Source organism: Paroedura picta, chromosome 9 (genome assembly GCF_049243985.1).
Source record: "Paroedura picta isolate Pp20150507F chromosome 9, Ppicta_v3.0, whole genome shotgun sequence".
Lineage (NCBI taxonomy): Eukaryota > Metazoa > Chordata > Lepidosauria > Squamata > Gekkonidae > Paroedura > Paroedura picta.
In genome coordinates this window covers 20,198,316-20,218,868 of record NC_135377.1, presented here as the reverse complement: position 1 = coordinate 20,218,868, position 20,553 = coordinate 20,198,316, and the positions used below count along the sequence as shown (strand labels likewise).

The 20,553-nt window shown below is 42.6% G+C and overlaps 1 protein-coding gene across 5 annotated transcripts in view; it reads right to left on the bottom strand.

Moving 5' to 3' along the window:
* RNF19A (ring finger protein 19A, RBR E3 ubiquitin protein ligase) overlaps positions 1–20,553 on the bottom strand; it is a 54,653-nt gene that overhangs the window by 681 nt on the left and 33,419 nt on the right. For 4 of the 5 annotated variants that reach the window (XM_077351792.1, XM_077351793.1, XM_077351794.1 and 1 more), the window contains exons 4-12: positions 11,675–11,883; positions 9,988–10,132; positions 8,769–8,931; positions 8,174–8,288; positions 6,881–7,042; positions 6,151–6,364; positions 4,263–4,406; positions 677–2,576; positions 221–559 (exon numbers count right to left, since the gene is read on the bottom strand). In XM_077351792.1, the coding sequence (XP_077207907.1) occupies positions 1,886–2,576; positions 4,263–4,406; positions 6,151–6,364; positions 6,881–7,042; positions 8,174–8,288; positions 8,769–8,931; positions 9,988–10,132; positions 11,675–11,883 (1,843 nt within the window). In that variant the 3' untranslated portion in view covers positions 221–559; positions 677–1,885. Of the gene's footprint in view, positions 1–220; positions 560–676; positions 2,577–4,262; positions 4,407–6,150; positions 6,365–6,880; positions 7,043–8,173; positions 8,289–8,768; positions 8,932–9,987; positions 10,133–11,674; positions 11,884–20,553 lie in introns of those variants that run through there. The other variant, XM_077351796.1, reaches the window with a different exon arrangement.

Genomic DNA, 20,553 nt, shown 5'->3' with positions numbered 1-20,553 from the left:
TGAAACCAACCTCACAGGAGGTTCGTTTGGCAGAAAAAGGGAGGAACAAGAAACAAGAACGTAGTGACAGCCGATCCCTGCTACTTTCAAGTATCATCTTGTGACAAGGCGCTTTTAGTTCAAAATCGTCTAATGGATGCAGTTGAGCCCAGGATAATTTAAAGCCTCTGAGAATGACTCGCCGAATCGATAAAGGGTTCTTCGGTAGACGAAGCACAACTCAAATAGTAAGACATTTATTTCAGGTATGCGGTTTACACACATCATTGAGCAAAATGGAACGGCAAATATACAAATATTGTAACAAGCGTTACCAAATAACATCTCTGGCACTAGTGTTATAAGCAGATTAAAGAAACCGGTGAGGGGAAAGAGGGCTGCAAGCTCACAGTGGCATTCTTCTCACGAAACCAAAGACTTTTCAGTAGCACCATTATGGCTCTACGTACGAGTAACACAAACAATATTGGAGACTGTTATGCGAAGAGCCACCCCTCTCTCCCAAACGGGGGAGAGGGCACGCTTCGTTACGAATTGTATAGCACAGGGGTAGTCAAACCTTTGGTCCTCCAGATGCCCATGGACTACAATTCCCATGAGCCCCTGCCAGCATTCGCTGGCAGGGGCTCATGGGAATTGTAGTCTATGGACATCTGGAGGACCACAGGTCGACTACCCCTGGTATAGCAGACGTCTAACAGTGCAGGTGCCTGAGCCATAGCTTCATTCAGCTGAACATTTTTCCATAAGCAAGAGGAGGGGGACACCACCCCGCCCCACCCCAAAGCCAGTGATTTTTTGAAGCCCATCAGCTGTGTTTTGTGCAAGCTCTGCACTGTGCTTGACTTGTGTGCGTGTGACTCGCAAAGGGATGTGAGAAAAGTTATCCACTAAAAGCCTGAGTGAGTCTTTGGTAGGCTAATACTTCATCAGTATTATGATACCCCATTAATCTACCACAGTCGGTTGATTTCCTGTCGTTTTCCTTCAGATTCCGAAGGTGACAAAAAAAAAAAGAGAGGACATTCTGGAAAACTATACAGTGAAATTATCAACAGACTAGGCACTTAAGGCCCCAGTCTCCTCCAAAGGCACCAAGAATTAAACAGCATCACTGATGTCCCCTAGTCAAAGGAGACTGTATCAGCTTCTCTACAAGGATTACAAATTAAATGACTTAAATTTTACAAAAAACTTTATACAGCATTTCATTTACCTTATCTGCTGCTGTCAGTGGCAAATATAATTCATTCCCCCCGCTCTCTTGAAAAGGAGACGTCGCTTTGCTATCTACTGTATATCAAGTACCTTTTTTTTTGTTGTAAAGTTATGAGAAATGCCATAACGTTGCTCAAAGAATGTGCCTCAGCATTAACAGATTACATTCCACTCCAGACAGCCAGTTCGCTCCAATGCAAACAATTACATCTCAGATAGAAGGCAAAAGTATTATTACTAAAACTGATTTGGCATAGTTCCACAACTCCTTCAAGGCAGGCACTGTTCCCCTTAGCCCAATGTTAAATCACAGCCGTCCACTGATAGGAGTTTTACATGAAGCCTCCAAGAAATAGCAACTTGTTTGATAAATGCCACTGAGCCTTCATTCCCCTCCAAGTACACTACTGCAGATCTTCAAGCAAAGTTATGGCAAAGAGTACAACAGATCCACCTTGTTTCATTGTAATGCACTTGTTAAAACCTTCATGTCACTTCACATAGTTCTGAAACCAAGTTCCACACAGAACATTCTATCTTTAGAGAGACACAGAAAATGTAAATTGCATTGAAGCCTTGCTTCGGCTGGCCGCCTGAAAAACTGCCCGACCAGCTATCAGACAAGGGTTCGTTAGTGGTAAATAAACTTCTGCAGCATTTAACAGGCTTAAATCTCAGTCTGAATTGCAGTGTTTAACTCCACAGCGGGCTGTGAATGGTTGTTGTTTGTTTCTTTCAGTGTTTCACTAGTACCCACGTCCACGCAGCTGGAAGTCCCACTATACACACATTCTTCAGCAATGTAACTCAGCTGTGGAACTTCTGAGTTCGGAGTAACTGGCAGGAGCAAAGAATTGCCGCTTTGGTGTGGAGAGTTTTCTAAGCGGTCGTTTTCTACCTCTGGGAGGATACTAACGGTAGTGAAGCGGGTGTGGTAATCACTGGAGCCGTGGCTACATGAGGTTTTCATACTCTCCATGTCAGAGCAACTAAACTCCGAAAAGTGACTGGAGTGGGAATCAGCTACAGAAGGGATACTGTCACTGAGAGAGGGAGAGTCAAATTCACTGGAGTTTGTGCTTTGCTGTTCCAGTAACTGAGCATCCATGTCCTCCCGGGTCTCATTTATCTTCATGCTACCTTTTTTCCTTAGTTTACCTTTACTTTTTTTCCCTGCTGATGCATCTTTGCACCACTTGGTGGCGCTACACTTGTTTTCCGACAGGCAGGCTGATGAGCAACCAGTGTTACTACGGCCCGCGGCACTGCCATCCTCCACGCTGCTGCTTCCGCTGTGGTGTCTGAATTTCGTCGGCTTCGATTCAATGTCTACTTGCACCTCCATACTGCTGCCCTCTCTAAACAGAAAGGGGAAAAGATATCCTCGTTAAGAATGTCGCAAAATGCAAGTTATGATCTCGTCTTGGCTAAACATGAGGACAATAAAAGCAGTTTAGGACAAAATGAGTAAGAGGGCTTCAAAAAGCTGGTAACAGACAAACTGCTGACTTTTCATGTCAGTCTGGCCTGGAATGTCTCTTCCTCTGATTGATTAGATCTCAGAGGAAAAGACGCTGGGGGGGATCGAGTGGGAGCTGCTACTCCCATTCCAGCCGGCCAGGTGGGTGAGAAGTGGGAACTGCCACTACTACATGCAGGGGAGGAGCAGGAGCCGATGCTGCTGCTGCCTCCACACTTGCGTGAGCAAGGAGGCAGGCTGGCCAGTGAGCACAAGGGGGGCAGGGTATGGAGTCCTCCCATGAGTCTTGTGGATCCTGGCATGTATAAATTGGAAGGGACTTATGGGGCAAGCCCACTAGACCGCTGGAAATTCCCCAACCCACAATCTTCACATCCTCAGTATGGGAAAGCAAGAACCTCTTCACACCAGGAGTCCAATGACCGAATTGGGCTGCTGCTTGTAGTCCTTAAGGCGCTAAGGGCAGATGTCTGCCTGCTAGCTTTAGCCTTGCTTGGCTGGTAGTGGAAGGTAAGTGGGCCAAGCAGAGGGCTGGGGAACCACAATGCTAGTCTGGACCTCAGAACCCCTCTTCTGCTGCAGCCTCCAATGATGCTGCCACCATGCTGTATCTCTTCCCTGCTCCCCACCACTCTCTGGATTCACTGCAAGAACGGCAGAGGAATACATAAACAATGTATACTAGTGGAGGCTACATGGTGTGCTGTCCTGGAACACGATCACTCATGGATGTCCCAATCTTGTGCAGTTGGGAACAATTTTTATTTGTCACAAATGATCTAGCAAGTGGCAGTTCACAAACCTGACCATATTCATACTAGAGATCCAGCAACACAGCCGAAAAGTAACTAACAGGTGTGAGATAAGTGCAGTCAAGTTTGCAAAGGCCACACAAGAGCAGAATACCTGCAGACAAGGCTTCCCAAGATGAAAAATGTTACGTTTGTAAATTAAAAAGAACCGCTTCCCCCAATGACTGAATATGCTTGTTGCCCTTGAAGCAATTGCCAGTTTGGTCAAGGGTCAACAAAGAAAACAAAATGGAGGGTAAAGGCCCTTAAGAGCTTCTAAGGCAGTGGTTCTCAACCTTCCTAATGCCGTGACCCTTTAATCTAGTTCCTCATGTTGTGGTGAGCCCCAACCATAAAATTATGCAAGGGTTCTTTCCCAGAAATTAAACCGAAACTGACCAATGGCGTGAAGATCCATTGTTCAGGATTGTATATAAATTGTTTTTTTTCCGGGGTTTCTCAGTTTCCCACCATGCCGATTTCACTCTTTTTTGCTGCTCCAGACAGATGAATGCTCTTATCTCGATCTACCCCGCAAGGCTGTTGTGTGGATGGTGTCCCCCCGGCCAAGCTGCTTGCCCTGCCGCAACCCCTGTGAAAGGGTCATTCGACCCCCAGGTTGAGAACCAATGTTTTTAGGGGTTTGTTTGTGTGTGTATTGGGGGCGGATCAGAATTTGTCATCACCCCCCCCAAATGATTCTCATTCCCCCCCCCAATTACTAGAATGGAGATAGATTCCCCCCACACTCCCTTTCCCTGCTTTAGATTTACCTGTCCAATGGGATATAGGAACTGAGAATGGATCCAGCCATTGCTTTGGTGCTGGCGTTGTCACTAGCTGTTCCTAAGCTTACAGTGCCCGATTCGCCACTCAGACTGCACCTCTCTTTCTGCACATCTGCTTGGACTTCCAACCTTGAGGAGAAAACATAAAAAATAATTTCAGTAATTATCTACCCTTTTGGATACCACTCTTGAATTACTTCACCAAACATCTAGATTCCTGTAACGGGTAGATATTTAGGAACTTCTAACAGCAGAAGGCTTCCTTTAGAGGTGGAATAAACTCTTGTGTTGCTCCTCTTTTGTTAGCAACAGAAACTAATCATCTCATGAAGTAAATTAAAGCAATCCTTAGTTAAGGAAGTAATGGATCAGATGAATGCTGTACCTGGCCTCCCATCCTCCTCCCACAGTAGTCCACCAGATGCCCCAGAAGGCCCAGAAGCACAGCATAGAAGCCAAAGCCCCTCCTTGGCAGAGTCCTTCTCCCAGCTACTGGCATTCAAAGGTACCCCAGTGATGGAAGTGGAGATGACTATGTACTGAGGAAGCAGTCAAAAAACTTTCCAACTTAGTGGGTCAAATATTCCTACTTCATGAATAGCCTTTGCCTCAGTTAGCCACAATGGCACCCGTTGGCCACGGTAGGTTGGACTGCTACCAATACTCCAACTCTGGTCCATTCAAGTTTTGCAAGGGAAAGTTGACAGGAGCAGCAGTCCCTACCATATTGCCATTAAGCCAGCACAATAATGTCACAATATTGACATGATCCACCAGAAGTTTTTTCCTTTGGTCCCCCCATAAGTTAACCAAGAATAATGCCCACTCTAAAGCAGGCTGGGATTTATTTACTTTATTTCTATTTCACTTTTCTCCACAGCTAACCCTGCCTTCATTTGGAGATTTAAAGCAGGGGTAGTCAACCTGTGGTCCTCCAGATGTTCGTGGACTACAGTTCCCATGAGCCCCTGCCAGCAAACGCTGGCAGGGGCTCATGGGATTTGTAGTCCAAGAACATCTGGAGGACCACAGGTTGACTACCCCTGATTTAAAGAGCATGGAGGGACGGGTGGGGAATAGATCCTTACAGGACACTAAGGGCAGAGGTCAAGGGGGGGAAAAAAGTTGTTTCTTCTGAGGCTAATCCTTCCAGGTAGCCCTGGAACTGCCACAACCCTGAAAGGAGGATGCCATGATTGATGGAACTGAAAACTGTTGAGATGTCGGGTTATTCCCTCCCTCCAGTTCCCAGAGCAGGTCATCCCCAAGGGAAACCAAGACTGCTTCAGTCCCATAACCAGGCCTGGAACCAGACTGAAAAGATGCAAACAATCCACTTCATGCAGTAATCCTTGGGGTTGTCCAGCCACCAACCATTCAATTGTGTTGCTCAAGAAGGGTCCTGGTTCAGATCTCCTGGGTTCAAAGTTGGGTTTGTTGAGCAGTGGGCGTATCACAGCCCGTTTCAAAACTGGGGGCTGCCACTCCCTGCCTCAGGAGACAGCCTGATCATACACAGGATGTTGTGCTGGATCTGAATAAATGAGCAGTGACTCACAAAAGCTCATCCCTTACCACAAATTTTGTTAAGTCTTTAAGGTGCTACTGGACTCCTAACTCTTTTCTCTGGCAGTCTTCAAACAAAGGTTGGATACACACTTTTCTTGGATGCTTTAGGATGCTTAGGGCTGATCCTGCTTTGAGCAGGGGGTTGGACTAGATGGCCTGCATGGCCCCTTCCAACTCTATGATTCTATGATTCTCCTGCTGTAGACTTGATCTAACAGAATGTTAAAGCAACTGCAAACAACAAGCGCTAACCCCAGCCACATTCAAAATCAGAAGCTATGTGCTACGGCGGGGATTTCCTTACCTGTTAAAGCAGTTGCCCATTGCACTTCCCGACAGGCTTCCTGTTATACTAGCTCCTGCAAGAGCCATGGTGCTGGCTGTTTCACTGAGGTTGTCTCGGATGGCTCCTATTCTGTCCATATGGCTGCCACTTGCACTCAGACTTCCGGTCAATCCGCCCACACTTTCTTCCCCTATGCTAGGGTTGTGACGTGCCTCTGCTACTGACGTGGTATCTGTATATTAAAAAAATACATCAAAGGTGGTGCTTCTAGTTCACAGGGGAAAAAATTTAATTCAACCTTCTTTGGTGTAGAGAAAAACTTTGCTCTTGGGGGGGGGGATAACAGTCATGGCTTTGCTAGCTAACAGTAAGATTTTCCATCTGCCCCACTTTACAGTAAAGGTACCTAAACATTCAGCACTCACAGATTTTGGGTTCCTTTGAAAGAGACATACAAACTGGCCTTCAGCCAAAATTGTCGATAGCTTTCAAGAATTCAAAGAGTGCAGCCATTATGCTGGGACAGAAGAGAATCGCTCCCAAGCAAACAGAAGAGAACAGTCTGCCCATACGTGGTGGTTACCTCAGTTTTCCAAACAGTCCACGGTTCATAGATATGCAAGCATGCATGTGCACAAAGTGTCCTACACCTTTGGCTGTCTGCACATTATGCACAAATCTAGAATTTACTAATCCACTGAATGCTACATGCTACCCCTCCGACCCCACCCAAAGACCTCTCCCTTACCTACAGCTGCGTGTGTTCCACCAACAGTTATATCATTTTCATCATCAAATTCTATCCTGACGCCCTTTCCATTGCCAGCAGATACACCACAGCCTCCACTTCGACAAAGGGAGATAGGAACTACTCCATACACATAAGCCAACATGATAGGGACACCAATACCTGCAAGGGAAAAGGTGGGATACCACAGTTAATATAGATTTGGAAATGGCTTTCGTGTTTCTTTCAAATAAACCACTATATATTTCTTGTAATCGCTATGTAAGGATGCAGAAACAGAAATACAGAAAGGTGCTTGCCCCCATCCCTGTCAGCACCTTCCTGACACAAGAGGATCCCAATGCCCAAGAAGATCCTCTGCTTCTAATGGTTTCTCCATTCATTTCAATGGAGGAAGCAGATTTTCATGTTATCTCCTTATTTTGTCTATGATCTGATTCATCCAATGGGGCTATTGGGACTAGGTATGTGAGCTTCAGCTCGGTTCGGCCGCCTCGGTGATCACTGAAGCCCAAAGCAGTGCGTAGGAGGCAAGTGCCGCGGCGTGGAGAGCAGGGGCAGCGGCAGCTGAACCGAGCCGAAGCGCACATCCCTAACTGGGGCAGTGAGCAAAAGGCTTTTGCGTATATCTAAGCATATAAATTAGAGTTCTGATTTTTCAAGAGGATTCTGCTTCTTTTAGAAAAATACTTGGGGAAGGCTGAATTATATTGCACCTTCTTCTGCTGAAACATTTTATATATCTTTATACTGGGTTCATCGCCAGAACCTGAATGGCTAATAACATTATTAATTAATTAATTAATTGGATTTGTTTCCTACCACTATCAGAAACCATCTCATAGCAGGAATGTGACGGCTGCTAGTACCACCTGCACCCTTGTCTTTCCCACTCCTTTTTCCGAGATACTGGGATAACTGAGATTTCCACCGTGTATCTCTTGTGAGTTGTTTAATTGTGTGATTTTATGCTGGGATTTTAATTGTTTTTTTTTGTGTGTGTGTTTTTACCCAGTTGTTGTAACCCGCCACGAGCTGTAAGGGAGTGGCAGGCAATCAATCAAAACCCCACTTAAAAAGTAAAACAATATAAAACCCCACAATAACCATTGGCAAGCTAAAACTCCCAAATTCCGACCCTACCCTCCCACCCAGCACATCGAGGGGTCTGGGTGCCCACTGTGTGGATGTAGCAGCCATTCTTTATGCCCAACTTTTACAGACAAGGTACTGCAAACTTTAATTCATTGTAAGAGCTTTCTCAGAACTTTCCTTGTAAGTGTTCTTACATACCTACAGTTACCGCAGCTACAACGGGTGAAACTATTACAGACAAGGTTACGCCTCCTGCAATGGCCAAGTTCCTCTTATGCTTTGAAATGTCCTTGCCTTCATAGCGATTGTGAATCTGAAGGGAAAAAAGGAAGGTATTTCAGGACGTGTTACTCATCATAATCAGCATGCTGAAAAACAAAGAAGTGGCAGGTGTACCTTGTACTAGGCCTAAAGGTATCCCCTGTGCAAGCACCGGGTCATGTCTGACCCTTGGGGTGACACCCTCTAGCGTTTTCTTGGCAGACTCAATACAGGGTGATTTGCCATTCTTTTCCCCAGTCATTATCGTTTTTACCCCCCCCCCCCAGCAAGCTGGGTACTCATTTTACCCACCTCGGAAGGATGGAAGGCTGAGTCAACTTTGAGCCGGCTGCTGGGATCGAACTCCCAGCCTCATGGACAGAGCTTCAGACAGCATGTCGGCTGCCTTACCACCCTGTGCCACAAGAAACTCATACTAGGCCTACCAACTATTAAATACAAAATAGTTGCGCAACAATGCCTTTAATGAACATGAAAATTCATCTTGGTTCTGCAACCACAGCCACCTTACCTTGCGTCCCACATACACAGGGATTCCAATAATCATAGCTGGAATAGCAATGCCAGCTATTAAGGCAATTCCTACAGGTGCACCCACAAGCGTCCCCAGTTGCCACAGTATTTTCTTCTTCCGACTCCATGGCTTTTTCCCCCAGAATGTACAGCCTGATGGGCTAAGAGAAGAAACTTCCCGTCAGTAAGACCAACCAACGAGTCACAGTCCCAAGTCATTACCAGAGCTAATCAAGCACTCCAACCGATAAAGTAAACAAGTGGTTGCAAATAAATCCTTTTCTAAAACATCTGAATCTTTAACTTATAGCTAAATTACTAATATTTTTAAATTTTATTTTATTTGGATGTTTGGATTTTTATACCACCCATTCTTTACGGCATGGGGTAATAGTTCAGGTGAACTCAATCCCACCAGATCTTAAAAGCAAAGCAAGGTTGGTCCTGGTGAGGATTTAACAGGGAGATCATCAAGGATAACAGGCACATGATGCAGAGTCACGCAATATATAAACTTGAATCGACTTGTGTATAACCTCTGAGCGTAAAGTCATTTCCTATAGTACATGGTGGCAAAACTATGGCTCTCTAGATGTCCAGGGGCTATAATTACCATGAGCCTCCTGATCTTCCATTCTAAAATGACCCTGAGCCGCAAGGGAGGGCGGTATAGAAATGTAATAAATAAATACATACATACAATTACATTATGGACTATTTTCAATATATTGTATCTATTATACAATTGTATTATTCAAAATGAAATAAAATGAATGGAGGATTGTAAGGAATGCAGATATAAGAGCTGAATGAAGTTAGCTTATGTAGTGAGATAAGAAACCAATATCCCTATTGAGTCCTGAGGATTCTATTGTTTTGAATGTTGTAATGACTTGCAAATCAGCCATTTCCCTTTCCAGTCTGTTCTTGAAGTTACTTTGTAATGAACAGCCACTCTGAGGTACCTCACTGATTGTCCTGGAAGGCTGAACTGCTCTTGAATCAGCTAAATGTCTTCATTATACTGTATATCTGGTAGATATTTTCATGATGGTGTTTACTAATTTGCTGCTAATTTATTTTATCATTTTGTGCTCAGAATTTCTTTTATCGAGTCATTCTAAAACAGGCTTAACTCAGCACAGGATCAGAATTCCATGTCAGGCCAGAATATCTCAAATAAACGATCCATAACTTTTTACATTTAGCATACGTACCTTAAATAATGCAAGTCTGAAATCTCCTTCATACACAGCCAACAAAACTCACAGCCACAGACAGCACATGTCATGTGATTGCAGCTTCCATCATTCATCTTTATTATATAAGCTGCACAGCGTGGGCATGGTTTTATGTCATCAGCTGTGTTCAAAAAGAGACAGAGAGAGAGAGAGAGAGAGAATCACAATGGCCATATTGCTTCTAAGTTCAAACAACATGAAACTAAATATGGTTGGGAAACATTTCTGAGCTTTAACTGCAGAGCTGTTTCCAAACTATAACAAGCCCTTAATATGTTCCCACATGAAGTTCTTACTAACTTCGAAACAGAGTCTGTGGAACTGAGGCCTGAATATTGTTTGTTTGTTTTTTAAATCCTAATTAGCAGCTTACAACCAAGTGGATTTTCACTCACAGGCCACAAAAAAAATTAAACAAGCCAAACATGTATCATAAATAACTTGAGATAAATTTCTCCCTGAATTGATGAATACATATTTAAAGATTAGACTCTGCCTATGTATTTCCCCAAATGTGTCAGCTCTGACCTCTCACCAGTTCTCTTAGAATTTAAGGTCCAATTATATATTTTGCACAAATGTGCAACTAAACTAAAGAATCTGCTTTTTCTCAGCAAAGCAGCTTCAGAAGAAGAAGAGTTGGTTCTTACATGCCGCTTTTCTCTATCAGAAGGTCTCAAAGTAGCTTACAGTTGCTTTCCCTTCCTCTCCCCACAACAGACACTCTGTAAAAAATCACTATTCCGCCCCCCCTCCCCCTGCCAATGTAGAAGTGTGTTCTGCTCACTAAGAAAACAAGACGGGTTGAGTTTGTCCAATAATCCAGCATTTGCACTCAGGACCAAAAGTTTAAACTACTCATATCTAAGTAAACATTCATGGGAAAGAAGAGCATAGCAATTCTTTCCCACTCTACCATACTCTACTCGAGGGGTAGTCAACCTGTGGTCCTCCAGATGTCCATGGACTACAATTCCCATGAACCCCTGCCAGCATTTGCTGGCAGGGGCTCATGGGAATTGTAGTCCACGGACATCTGGAGGACCACAGGTTGATTACTCCTGCTCTACTCTATATCAAACAGATCATTCTACACTAAATTATTACCCCAATAATGCTCCAAAGGGTTTTTCTGCTGTCCAGTGAGAAAGTCCTTCACTGGCAAAAAAAGAAATTTTATGCAGACACATCGCTTGCACAGGTAACAATGCATTATCATCATGAATGAACAGAGGTGGACACTCGTTGCTACCAGCTGCAGAAATGTTACCACCAGAAAGGGTTTTTTTTTGTTGTTTTTTAAGAAAAAGGTTTAGGGAGGCTCTGTCACCTCTACATAAAGTAATGTTTGGAACCCGAAGTTCTATCAGAAACATTATGGTCCCTTCTGGAAGTTTTAAACTGAGAGTTCTAGCAACAGGCAGAACACAAAGTTGTATAATTTTCACCACTGCCTTGTTCATTCCTATTAAGATCAACTATCATCATTCTGTATCAGAACATCTCATTCTGTTTCCTAAAAAAAAATCCCTCTCAGTCAACATTATAGAAACACTGATTAACTGTTTTGTCCTTTGAATATAGCACCAGTAATATGAGTCAGAGAAGTGGCCAAGAGATCATGCAACAATATTTTTAAGACATCTGAAATTTAGATACGTACCTGCTGCTCCAGACTCCTGGCTGTAGCTAATGGATGAGGAACGAATTGTTCGCAGACGAAGACTCTGAGCTCTCTCCTGGCGGGCAGCATCACAAGTCTGGTTTGGATGCCAGATCTGTTTACAGTGGTAGCAAAACTCTGTACCACAGCCTTCACGCCCGCATGTAAGCTTTGGACAGCTTGCACAGCCAAAAGCAATCACAGCATACCTTGAAAATTCAAGAATAGGTGAGGAAAAGGAAGAATTGTTGTTATCCTCGGTATTACACAGTGCCAATGAGAATAGTTCATTTTGTGTGGAAATTTTAAAATACTGCTCATTATGTAACTGGAAACGCTACCATATTTATCAATAAAAGGCAGTAGCTAGCAAGTTCTTAAAGTGATGCTACACAGTAGCATATGATTTTACTTGTATTAATTCCCCTTTTAGTCTCATGTACCCCTTAACAACTGCAATACCTTTGCTATGTGGCTGTTCCCAATTTTATTAAATGTACATAGTGTATACACAAGACCAAGAGACCCAGAAAACCCACAGAAATCACTGAGAGCTCCACAGGCTGAAAGCCAATAGAAGAGCTCCTTATAATTGACATATTACTCCCACTAGCTGCTCAGGGAAGTGTACAACCGTAGTCCATTTCCATTACACAACAGTAAAACATGAGAATGAAAACTTTAAAACATTAAAGCCCATAATATTAAAAGTTCCATACATCTCAGTGCAACCCTGCAATTTCTTCCGGATATAAACTGTCGGTAGTAATTTTCCAGGGGGGGGTCATCCAGGGGAGGTCCCTACTGATGTTATGGATGGTTTCTAGAAAAGCCTACAATGCTAAAATATCTATCATGCAAAATCCTACAGCGTATTTGTTCAAAAAGAATGGATACAAATCTGTTCCACATAATATATTTCTGGTAGGGCCTTGGAGGAGGAGCGTGTCTCATGGCTTAAGTGCCACTCAGCGCTTAACACCCACTCAGGGCAGCTGTCCCATCCTTGAGTGCCTCTTCCTCCAACCGGCTTGCCTGTCTGTCCACAAGCCAGCCAATCGCCTTCGATCCCTCACCCCTGACCACCCCCCTCTTTCTTCCACTCCCCTCTGAGGCTTGGAGGCTGCAGATCCCTGCTGCGTGAGAGCTGCCCCTGCTGGTGAGTTCCCTAACAGCTGCCTGCAGCCTTTCCAGGTCCTGGAGGGAGGCAGAGGCCATCCACAGAGTTCTTCCACCACTACCTCCAATCTAGTGTCCATTGTATTCCTGAATGCAACAGGCTTGGTCCATAGTCAATAATAAAAACCCAGTTAAAACGTATGCACATGTCTCGATTCTACAAAGACGATAGTAATAGTCCAATACTGATTTAACTAATAAAAGCTTCCCAATGCTATATTCAAGATGCAGACAGGTCAGACATGGATAACTAGGCCGGGAGAATCCACCATGCCTGGATGCACACACTGCCCCCTTCCAAGGAAATCATGCATTTATACAAATTTGGAATGTCTTAATGCATTTATTACCTCCTCCCATGGCAGAGTAGGAGAGCAAAAGCCTGAGGCCTATTCTCAGGCTAGGTAGCCACTACGGCCCAAGCTCAGATACTCACAGTAAAGAACACAAAGCAGAGAGCACTGACAGTCTTAATTGGACATTTCAGCTTGACACTGAGAGGCAGTGGGAAATACTGTATTCGGCTGACACAGTACAGATGTGACTGGAAAGCAGCCAGTAGAATGGATAGGCAACATTTGCTCTCTTATAACACACAGGAGTTTGACTCTGAAATTAAGTTGTTAACCCGAGATTTTCTCCTCAAATGTTCTATAGCCCAATTCTAACAAAACGCTGCAATTTTTAGAAAAGAAGGTGGGGAACAAAGATTTCCCACTTATTGCAGCATCAGGGAACAGCAGCATATAAATTGACAGACTTTTCCCATAAGTCCCTATGCACATCCCTATTAGCTTCTTGGCTCTCAGAACTATCAATCAACAGTCCTTGCTAACACCTGGAGATTTAGATTGATCAGGTATTGCTTCAAGCCAGTCACTCTTAACCTTTAAGTGCAGGTCTGCATGCATGTGTGAGGAAAGGTCAGGATCAGGATCCACGCACACCTGTTTTCAAGTCTGCTTGAAGCTTAGAGAGGTAGGCTCACAGCACTCAAAGGTGAAGCACAAGCTGTAAAAGGTTTATTGTCTGGACATACAAACAACTACTGAGGAAGTCTACAAAGTGAACTACAGAACACAGAAAATGAAAGGAAAATACAGTTTCTTGTTAAGTAAAACTCTCATGCTTTTCTGACCTCTCCCCATCTCAGAAATAGATCCTTCTCATCCTCCTCCCCCATAGGCTTCTGGGCTTGCCAAAACAAGCAGCTGGATTCTTTCTGACCCATAATTTTTAGGGGCTTCTCAGGAGCAGGCAGTTCTTTCTTGAGATGCCCATTCAAATTTCTTGCCAAAGGAGGCTGTGACCACTGAAGTATTACGAGAATCCTAGGAAGACTTGTACATAGCTCTAAAGTGGTGCACTGCGAAACAGTGTGGGGTGTAGAGAAGAAATACAGGTCAGAGATATGAAATTCTCCACTATTTATTAGATTTATTATCTAAACTATCTCCCTGAGGTGAATAGATGACAAGGATATTGTGACATGACAAGTGTAATGTCTATATGAAGATTGCCCCCCTCCCTCCCCCTGCCCAATACGGGAGGCTCATTTGCTGTGCTCATCTGTGTGAAATTGGGTTTTTGACTCAACTGAAAATATAATGCAGTTTTCTTTCTAAAATACAGGGATTCCTTCCATAATATTATAAATTTGTGGAACCTGAATTTCAGATTGAAACTTGGGAATTGAAGTAGATTCTTAATCTTGCGTTATGCTTGTCATGGATAAGAGCAGAAGGGGACCCATTTCATCATAGATGGGGAAGACCTTTGAGACTGGCCAGTGTTTGAGCCAACAGCAAGGCTGAAGGGAATTTGTCATTTGGCTTCCACAGCCAGGAGTGAAAGCACTGGATTTCTATGCCAGCACTTGATGATGGGCTGCATGAGTTCTGGACACCCAGAATGGCCCACACCTTTTTGCACACACAGAAGAATGAATAATTTTTAAAATAACCATTTTCTTTCTTTCTCCTTCTGTGTGTGTGTGAGAGAGACCGGGGCCAGGGGGGGGGGGGAAGCGTCATCATGCAAAAGAGTCCTCTTTACACATATTTGCATCTTCCAGCTGGAAAGGAAAACAGATGTTCAGGTACTGCAGGTTCTAGCTGGGTTAGAAATTTCTCTCATTTCTTTTATTAGCCTCTGCACCACAGTTTTGTAACTTTTATAATCTCCACAGCAGGAATAAAAGGACTTTTGGAACCAGATATACTGAAGTCAAAAAAATATCACTATTCCTATTTTTCAGAAACTGGTATGGTGTTTGGATCTGGATTTTCCTTGGGTTTCCAATATTTCCAATGCCTGTCTTTTAAATCAGCGGTCCCCAACCTTTTTCAGGCTGGGGACGGGGGGGGGGGGGGGAGGCACGCAAACCAGCAGGCAAACCAGCAGGCATGCCTCCCTCCCCCCCACAGTGCTCGCTACACCGGGAGCGCGCTGCAGGGGGGGGAGGCGTGGGTGCAGGCCCACCGGCGCCCGTGGCTCCCCCCCCCCCCGCAGGCTAAGTGTAATCAACATAAAACCCAAGAATTCACAAAAGCTTAACAAGGCAGAAATTTTACAATACTATCACAAATCATGGAGACAATGTACATCATCATCATTGCTACAAAAATTAAGAACAGTATTAGAGAATTATTAATAAAATCAATAGTTTTCAACCTCCTTTCAGTTCTCAAGCCCGTTCCAGACCTCATAAGATACCACAAAACTTATAAGGGGAGGAAGCATAAAAGTTAAATGAGTTAAATGCTTTCTTAAGGCAAGGTTGTATTGACTCAAAATGTACAGTATGAACATTTTTAGGCAAGACAGCATTACCTAATATTCCTGTGTACACTATGGACATTAAAAAGTTCAAGGGTATTTTTATTGTAAAAGTGAAGAATTTTGGCAACAATTAGTATGATGTAATGTGTCTACTGAGAACACATTATTAGAGTTCAGTATCCTCAATGTTATAAAACTTAGCAATAGCCAAATATTATTGTCTCTACAAGCTCGTTTCTGCCTAAATAATCTATTTTTGTTTATTATGGGTAAATCCCACTTTTAATAGCTTCAAGGTCTATAGGTATATAGCAACATCTCTAGGTATAGCAATGTAAGGTGACTTGCTCTACCAAAACAAGATAGGCAACGGTTGATCCCTAGCAAGGAATAATACAAATTCTCCTTGCAGGATCACACCAACAGTTTTCTTTCTATCTTAGTAACCTTTTGACCATTAGGATTATACATAGCAGGGCTAAAACTGGAGGATGTGACAGGACCCCATGAGGGCTGCTGAAAGGTGGGACAGCAGTCCACAGTTTGCCCATATTGTGGTGTTGAAACCCTGCATTAATGTGCTAGCCTATTAATTAGTCTGAGATTCTGTGCTCAGTTAACATATAAGTGGAATTCTGCAGTGGACGCCATTCACAAAAGACTGAGAATGTCACAACTGCAGGCCTCTAAAAAGGGTCAAGGAGGTTGTTACTTTGGATTTCCTTTTATTCTTTACCAACCATCAAGAACAAGACAGAAGGTATAAGAGTGTTGCAATCTTCCAACTATTCCCCATGAACACATTTTATTTAGCATATTTTGCTGTTTATGCTCATCCTCTATGATGCAGTTGTTCCCAAAATATTTAAAGCAAACATGAAAGTATTTGAAAACATCTGTGCGGTGGTGCTGGGAGGTTTTAACTGATTGTCAATTATGCCTTCTGTACAGACAAATGTTAACAATATTATGTCTGTATTCTCTGAAGAGGGTTTCGTTTTCTAAACAAGCTGGAATCCATTTAGACTTGATTACATTTAAAAAGATTTACAGCTAATCTGCATACAACAGATACTATAGTGCTCTGGACACCAACCTCAAAGATACCAGGACTGCCCATGAAGTTGCTCTGGAAATTTCAGAACACAGCAGCTCAGGTCCTTACCAAAATCCAATGGAAAGTACATATTTGACCTGTGCTCTTCTTGCTACATTGGCTCCAAATTGAAGACCAAATCATTTTCAAGATTTTGGTTCTTACCTTCATATCCCTAAACACTCTAGGACCCTTGTATTTATAGTTCCACCTCTTCCACTATGCCCCCCAAAGTGCATTGAGATCAAGTGATCAAAACTTGTTCAGGATCACTGTCCCAAAGACATAAAACTGGCTTCGACCAGGGCCCTGGCCGGCTGGAACACTCTGCCTAATGGGATCAGGGCCCTGTGAGACCTCAAATAGTTCGGTAGGTCCTGCAAGACAGAGCTGTTCCGCCGGGCCTATGGTTGAGGCCAGGAAACAATATCATGCTGGCCTCCCTGCCGAAAATCTACCCAATCAATCAAATCCTCTAAGAACTTGTGGCTAAAGATGTCGTCCTGAGAGGGTGGCTAAAGATGTCGTCCTGAGAGGGTGGCAGGGCATCTGCTCTGCTATCTCTGAAGCCTGACAGGGGTCAATTGTGCAAGCAATTGGCAGAAAAGAGGAGGGGTACGCAAACCTCACCTCACCTTTCTACCCAGGAAGTTCTTGGGGCCGTCTCCAATCCTTTAGGGAGTATATCTCCCTGGATTATAGGCTGTCAGCGTTCCAGGTCCAGAGGACGACTGCCATTTTCTACCTCGGACTTTCTTTTCTTTCTTTAATCTTAAAGTATCTGCTTCAACCCTACATGATGATTTACCACAAATGAACGCTTTGAACTGAGGGGAGGACTTCGGCTGAGTTCCAAAACATCATTTACTGCAAGTATCTCTCGCTTTTTTTTTCTCCGTCTCTCTTCCTGCATCAAAGCCCTTTGTTTCCCCCCTCCTCTTACTCTGCTCTGCCTGAAGCCACCTCGTTAAGAGGCAGGCTAATTCTCCTAACTAAGCAGAAGAAGGATTCAAATCAACTCGAATTAATTGGCAAAAGCTCTTATTGTAATTGTTTTGGTTTTCGGAGATAGAGATAAGAGCAGTGAATGTGAAAATCTCACGAGAACTTTGTGCCAGTACGAGAATCCCTGCCTTAACCGGCTTCAATACGTCACATGCCTGTGCCGGAACATTAGAGGATAAAACAGAGGACCTCTACTGGCCACTTGTAAAATTGTTTGGGGCCGGGTTTTTTTAAAGTCAAAATCATGTCTATGTTAAAAAGATTGGCTCATCTAATAGAGATACAAACCCAAGATTACAAAGTATTCTTAGATGGATTGATCAAAAATATCTCCAAGGAGATCCAAGATGGCAAGGAAGAAGTCTTCAATAGGAATGATGGATCAATAACAGTGACTGATGACAGCTTTAAACAAGGTGGAAAACCAACAGCAGAAGAGAAATCTGAAATTCATATCTTCAAGGAGATCCAAGATGCCAAGGAAGACGTCTTTAACAGGAATAATGGATCAATAACAGTGGCTGATGACAGCTCTAAACAAGGTGGAAAACCAACAGTAGAAGAGAAATCTGAAATTCTGGAGACGGAAAATGGGATGCCGGAGTTCTGCAGCCCAGATAAGGACACCCTTTTTAAAAAGACATACAGCCATCTCAAAGCAAGAGTGTACAAAAATCAATCAAAAGAAATATGGATCTGCAGTGAAAGTAACCGATTTAAAGGATCTCTCTGGGGAAAAAATTGTATTGATACTGGAGTCCAGGAGGTGCAACGGCCTCAAGATTTATCGATGCATATTTTGCGGGAAAGAGTACAACTGCACTTTCTACGCCAAAGGCCAATGGGACAGAATATAATTTTACGGGAACGACAAGATGTAGCAAGCCTCGAGATGAGACCCCCTTAAGAAGACCGAAAGCTCATATTGTTTTATGTTTAATGTTATACCGTATTCTATATTTCCATTTTTATGAAAAAGGGGAAGCAGTGTCTCTTTCGCTCTTGTTTTTTTTTTTTGTCTCTTTTCTTTTATAGGCATATAGGTAATATAATCATTAGTGCTGAAAATGTAAAATGGGGTTCTCCCCCCTTATTTTTTCTTTCTTCTATTAGTGAATTGTCCTAGGACTAAAGCCTACACTGAGGATGGTTCTTAGAATGGGTCAAGCAAAAATTGTTTTGTAGATGTATTAGAACCAAGGATAAGGAGAAGCTATAGAAGACTGAAAGCTTATATTGTTCTATGTTTAATGTTAAGCATTTAATCTAAACCTGGAAATCTTATTATTCTCTGTATTAACAACATATACTGTATCCTATATTGCTATTTTTATGAAAAAGGGGAAGCAGTGCCTTTTTTCTCTCTTGTTTCTTTTTCTTAGTAGGCATATAGGTAATATAATCGTTAGCGTTGGAAATATAAAATGGGGCTTTCCCCTCTTATTATTTTTTTTATTGGTGTATTGTTATAGGGCCAAAGCTCATATTGATCTGTAGAAAATGCAAAGCTCTCAACTTATACCTGTCAGGATGGCTCTTAGAATGGGCCAAGTATAAATGGTTTGTAGATGTATCTGTATTAAGGATAAGGAGAAATTATGAAATCCTTTTGTAATTTTTTTTCTTTGTACATCTTTAAGGCAAAGCCCTACTTTCCTCTCCCTTTATCAGGGTATTGATACAGGGCCAAAACTAATACTGTGCTATAAGAAATGTTTAATGTTAAGCATCTAACTCAAACCTAGAAATATCTGCTAGGATAGCTCTCAGATTGTATCAAGCAGTTAATGTGAGGTCTACGATCTCTCAAGTAAGTTGATTAATAATAACTTTTCTTTTGTATATCTAAACAGGCTTTTTTTTTTTTAATGTAGTGGAAATGTGGATGGCTCTTAGACTCATGGCTCTTAGAGTTTTGGGCAAAAGTTTATATCACTGTGGAGTCAATGTGGGGTCGTATATTCTCAAATGATGACTATATTTCTATCTTTATGAAAATAAAAAAAATCATTATAAAAAAAAAAAAAAAAAAAAAAAAATCCTCTAAGAACTTATTATATACCGCCCCCATCAATTTAGGTATTATTTTTCACAAGAGGAGGCAGTTTTATGTAATTTTAAATCTTAAGTTTGATTTTTAATTTTAATATCTTGAAATGTTTAATTTGTGGCATATTTAATTTATTTGTAATTTAATATTGTATTTTTAAACTTGATGTGATCTCTTCCTGGCACTTACCTCCCCCCCACCCCCAAATCTGTACGCAATAGTTGAAGATATTCTGTTTCACTGTATCTGATCACGTAAACTCATATCTTGAATAAAACTTGGTTCGTCTTAGAGATGCCTCTGGACTCAAACTTTATTCTGTCATCAGCTTGACTGGAGTAGAGGGGAAATGTTTTGGGGCAAAAAAATGAACACTTATAGTGCAATAAGAATCCCATGACCCGATTCGGCCTTGGGAGGGTGTGGGCATGAACTCAAGTTCAGTAATCTCGCATTGTAATTTCCCTTCCAAGTTACTTTGTTTGAGGTCTGCCAAGAGTGGCTCGGATACAATTCACTGAGTCAGCAAGTCAAACAGACACAGGATGATCTGGAAGCCCTAGATGACAAGGTGTTTTCAAAATACAATACCTGTTCTATAACATAAGGAAACAGAACTCTCATGACTTCTGATCTTATACTACTGCAGAAAGCAAAATGTGGCCCAGGGATCCATTGAAGGCATAAGCAATTTATTTGAAAAAGCAAGAAAATAGGAATAAAGTATCTTGTTTATCTACAAGACAAATTCTTAGGCAGTCACAAATT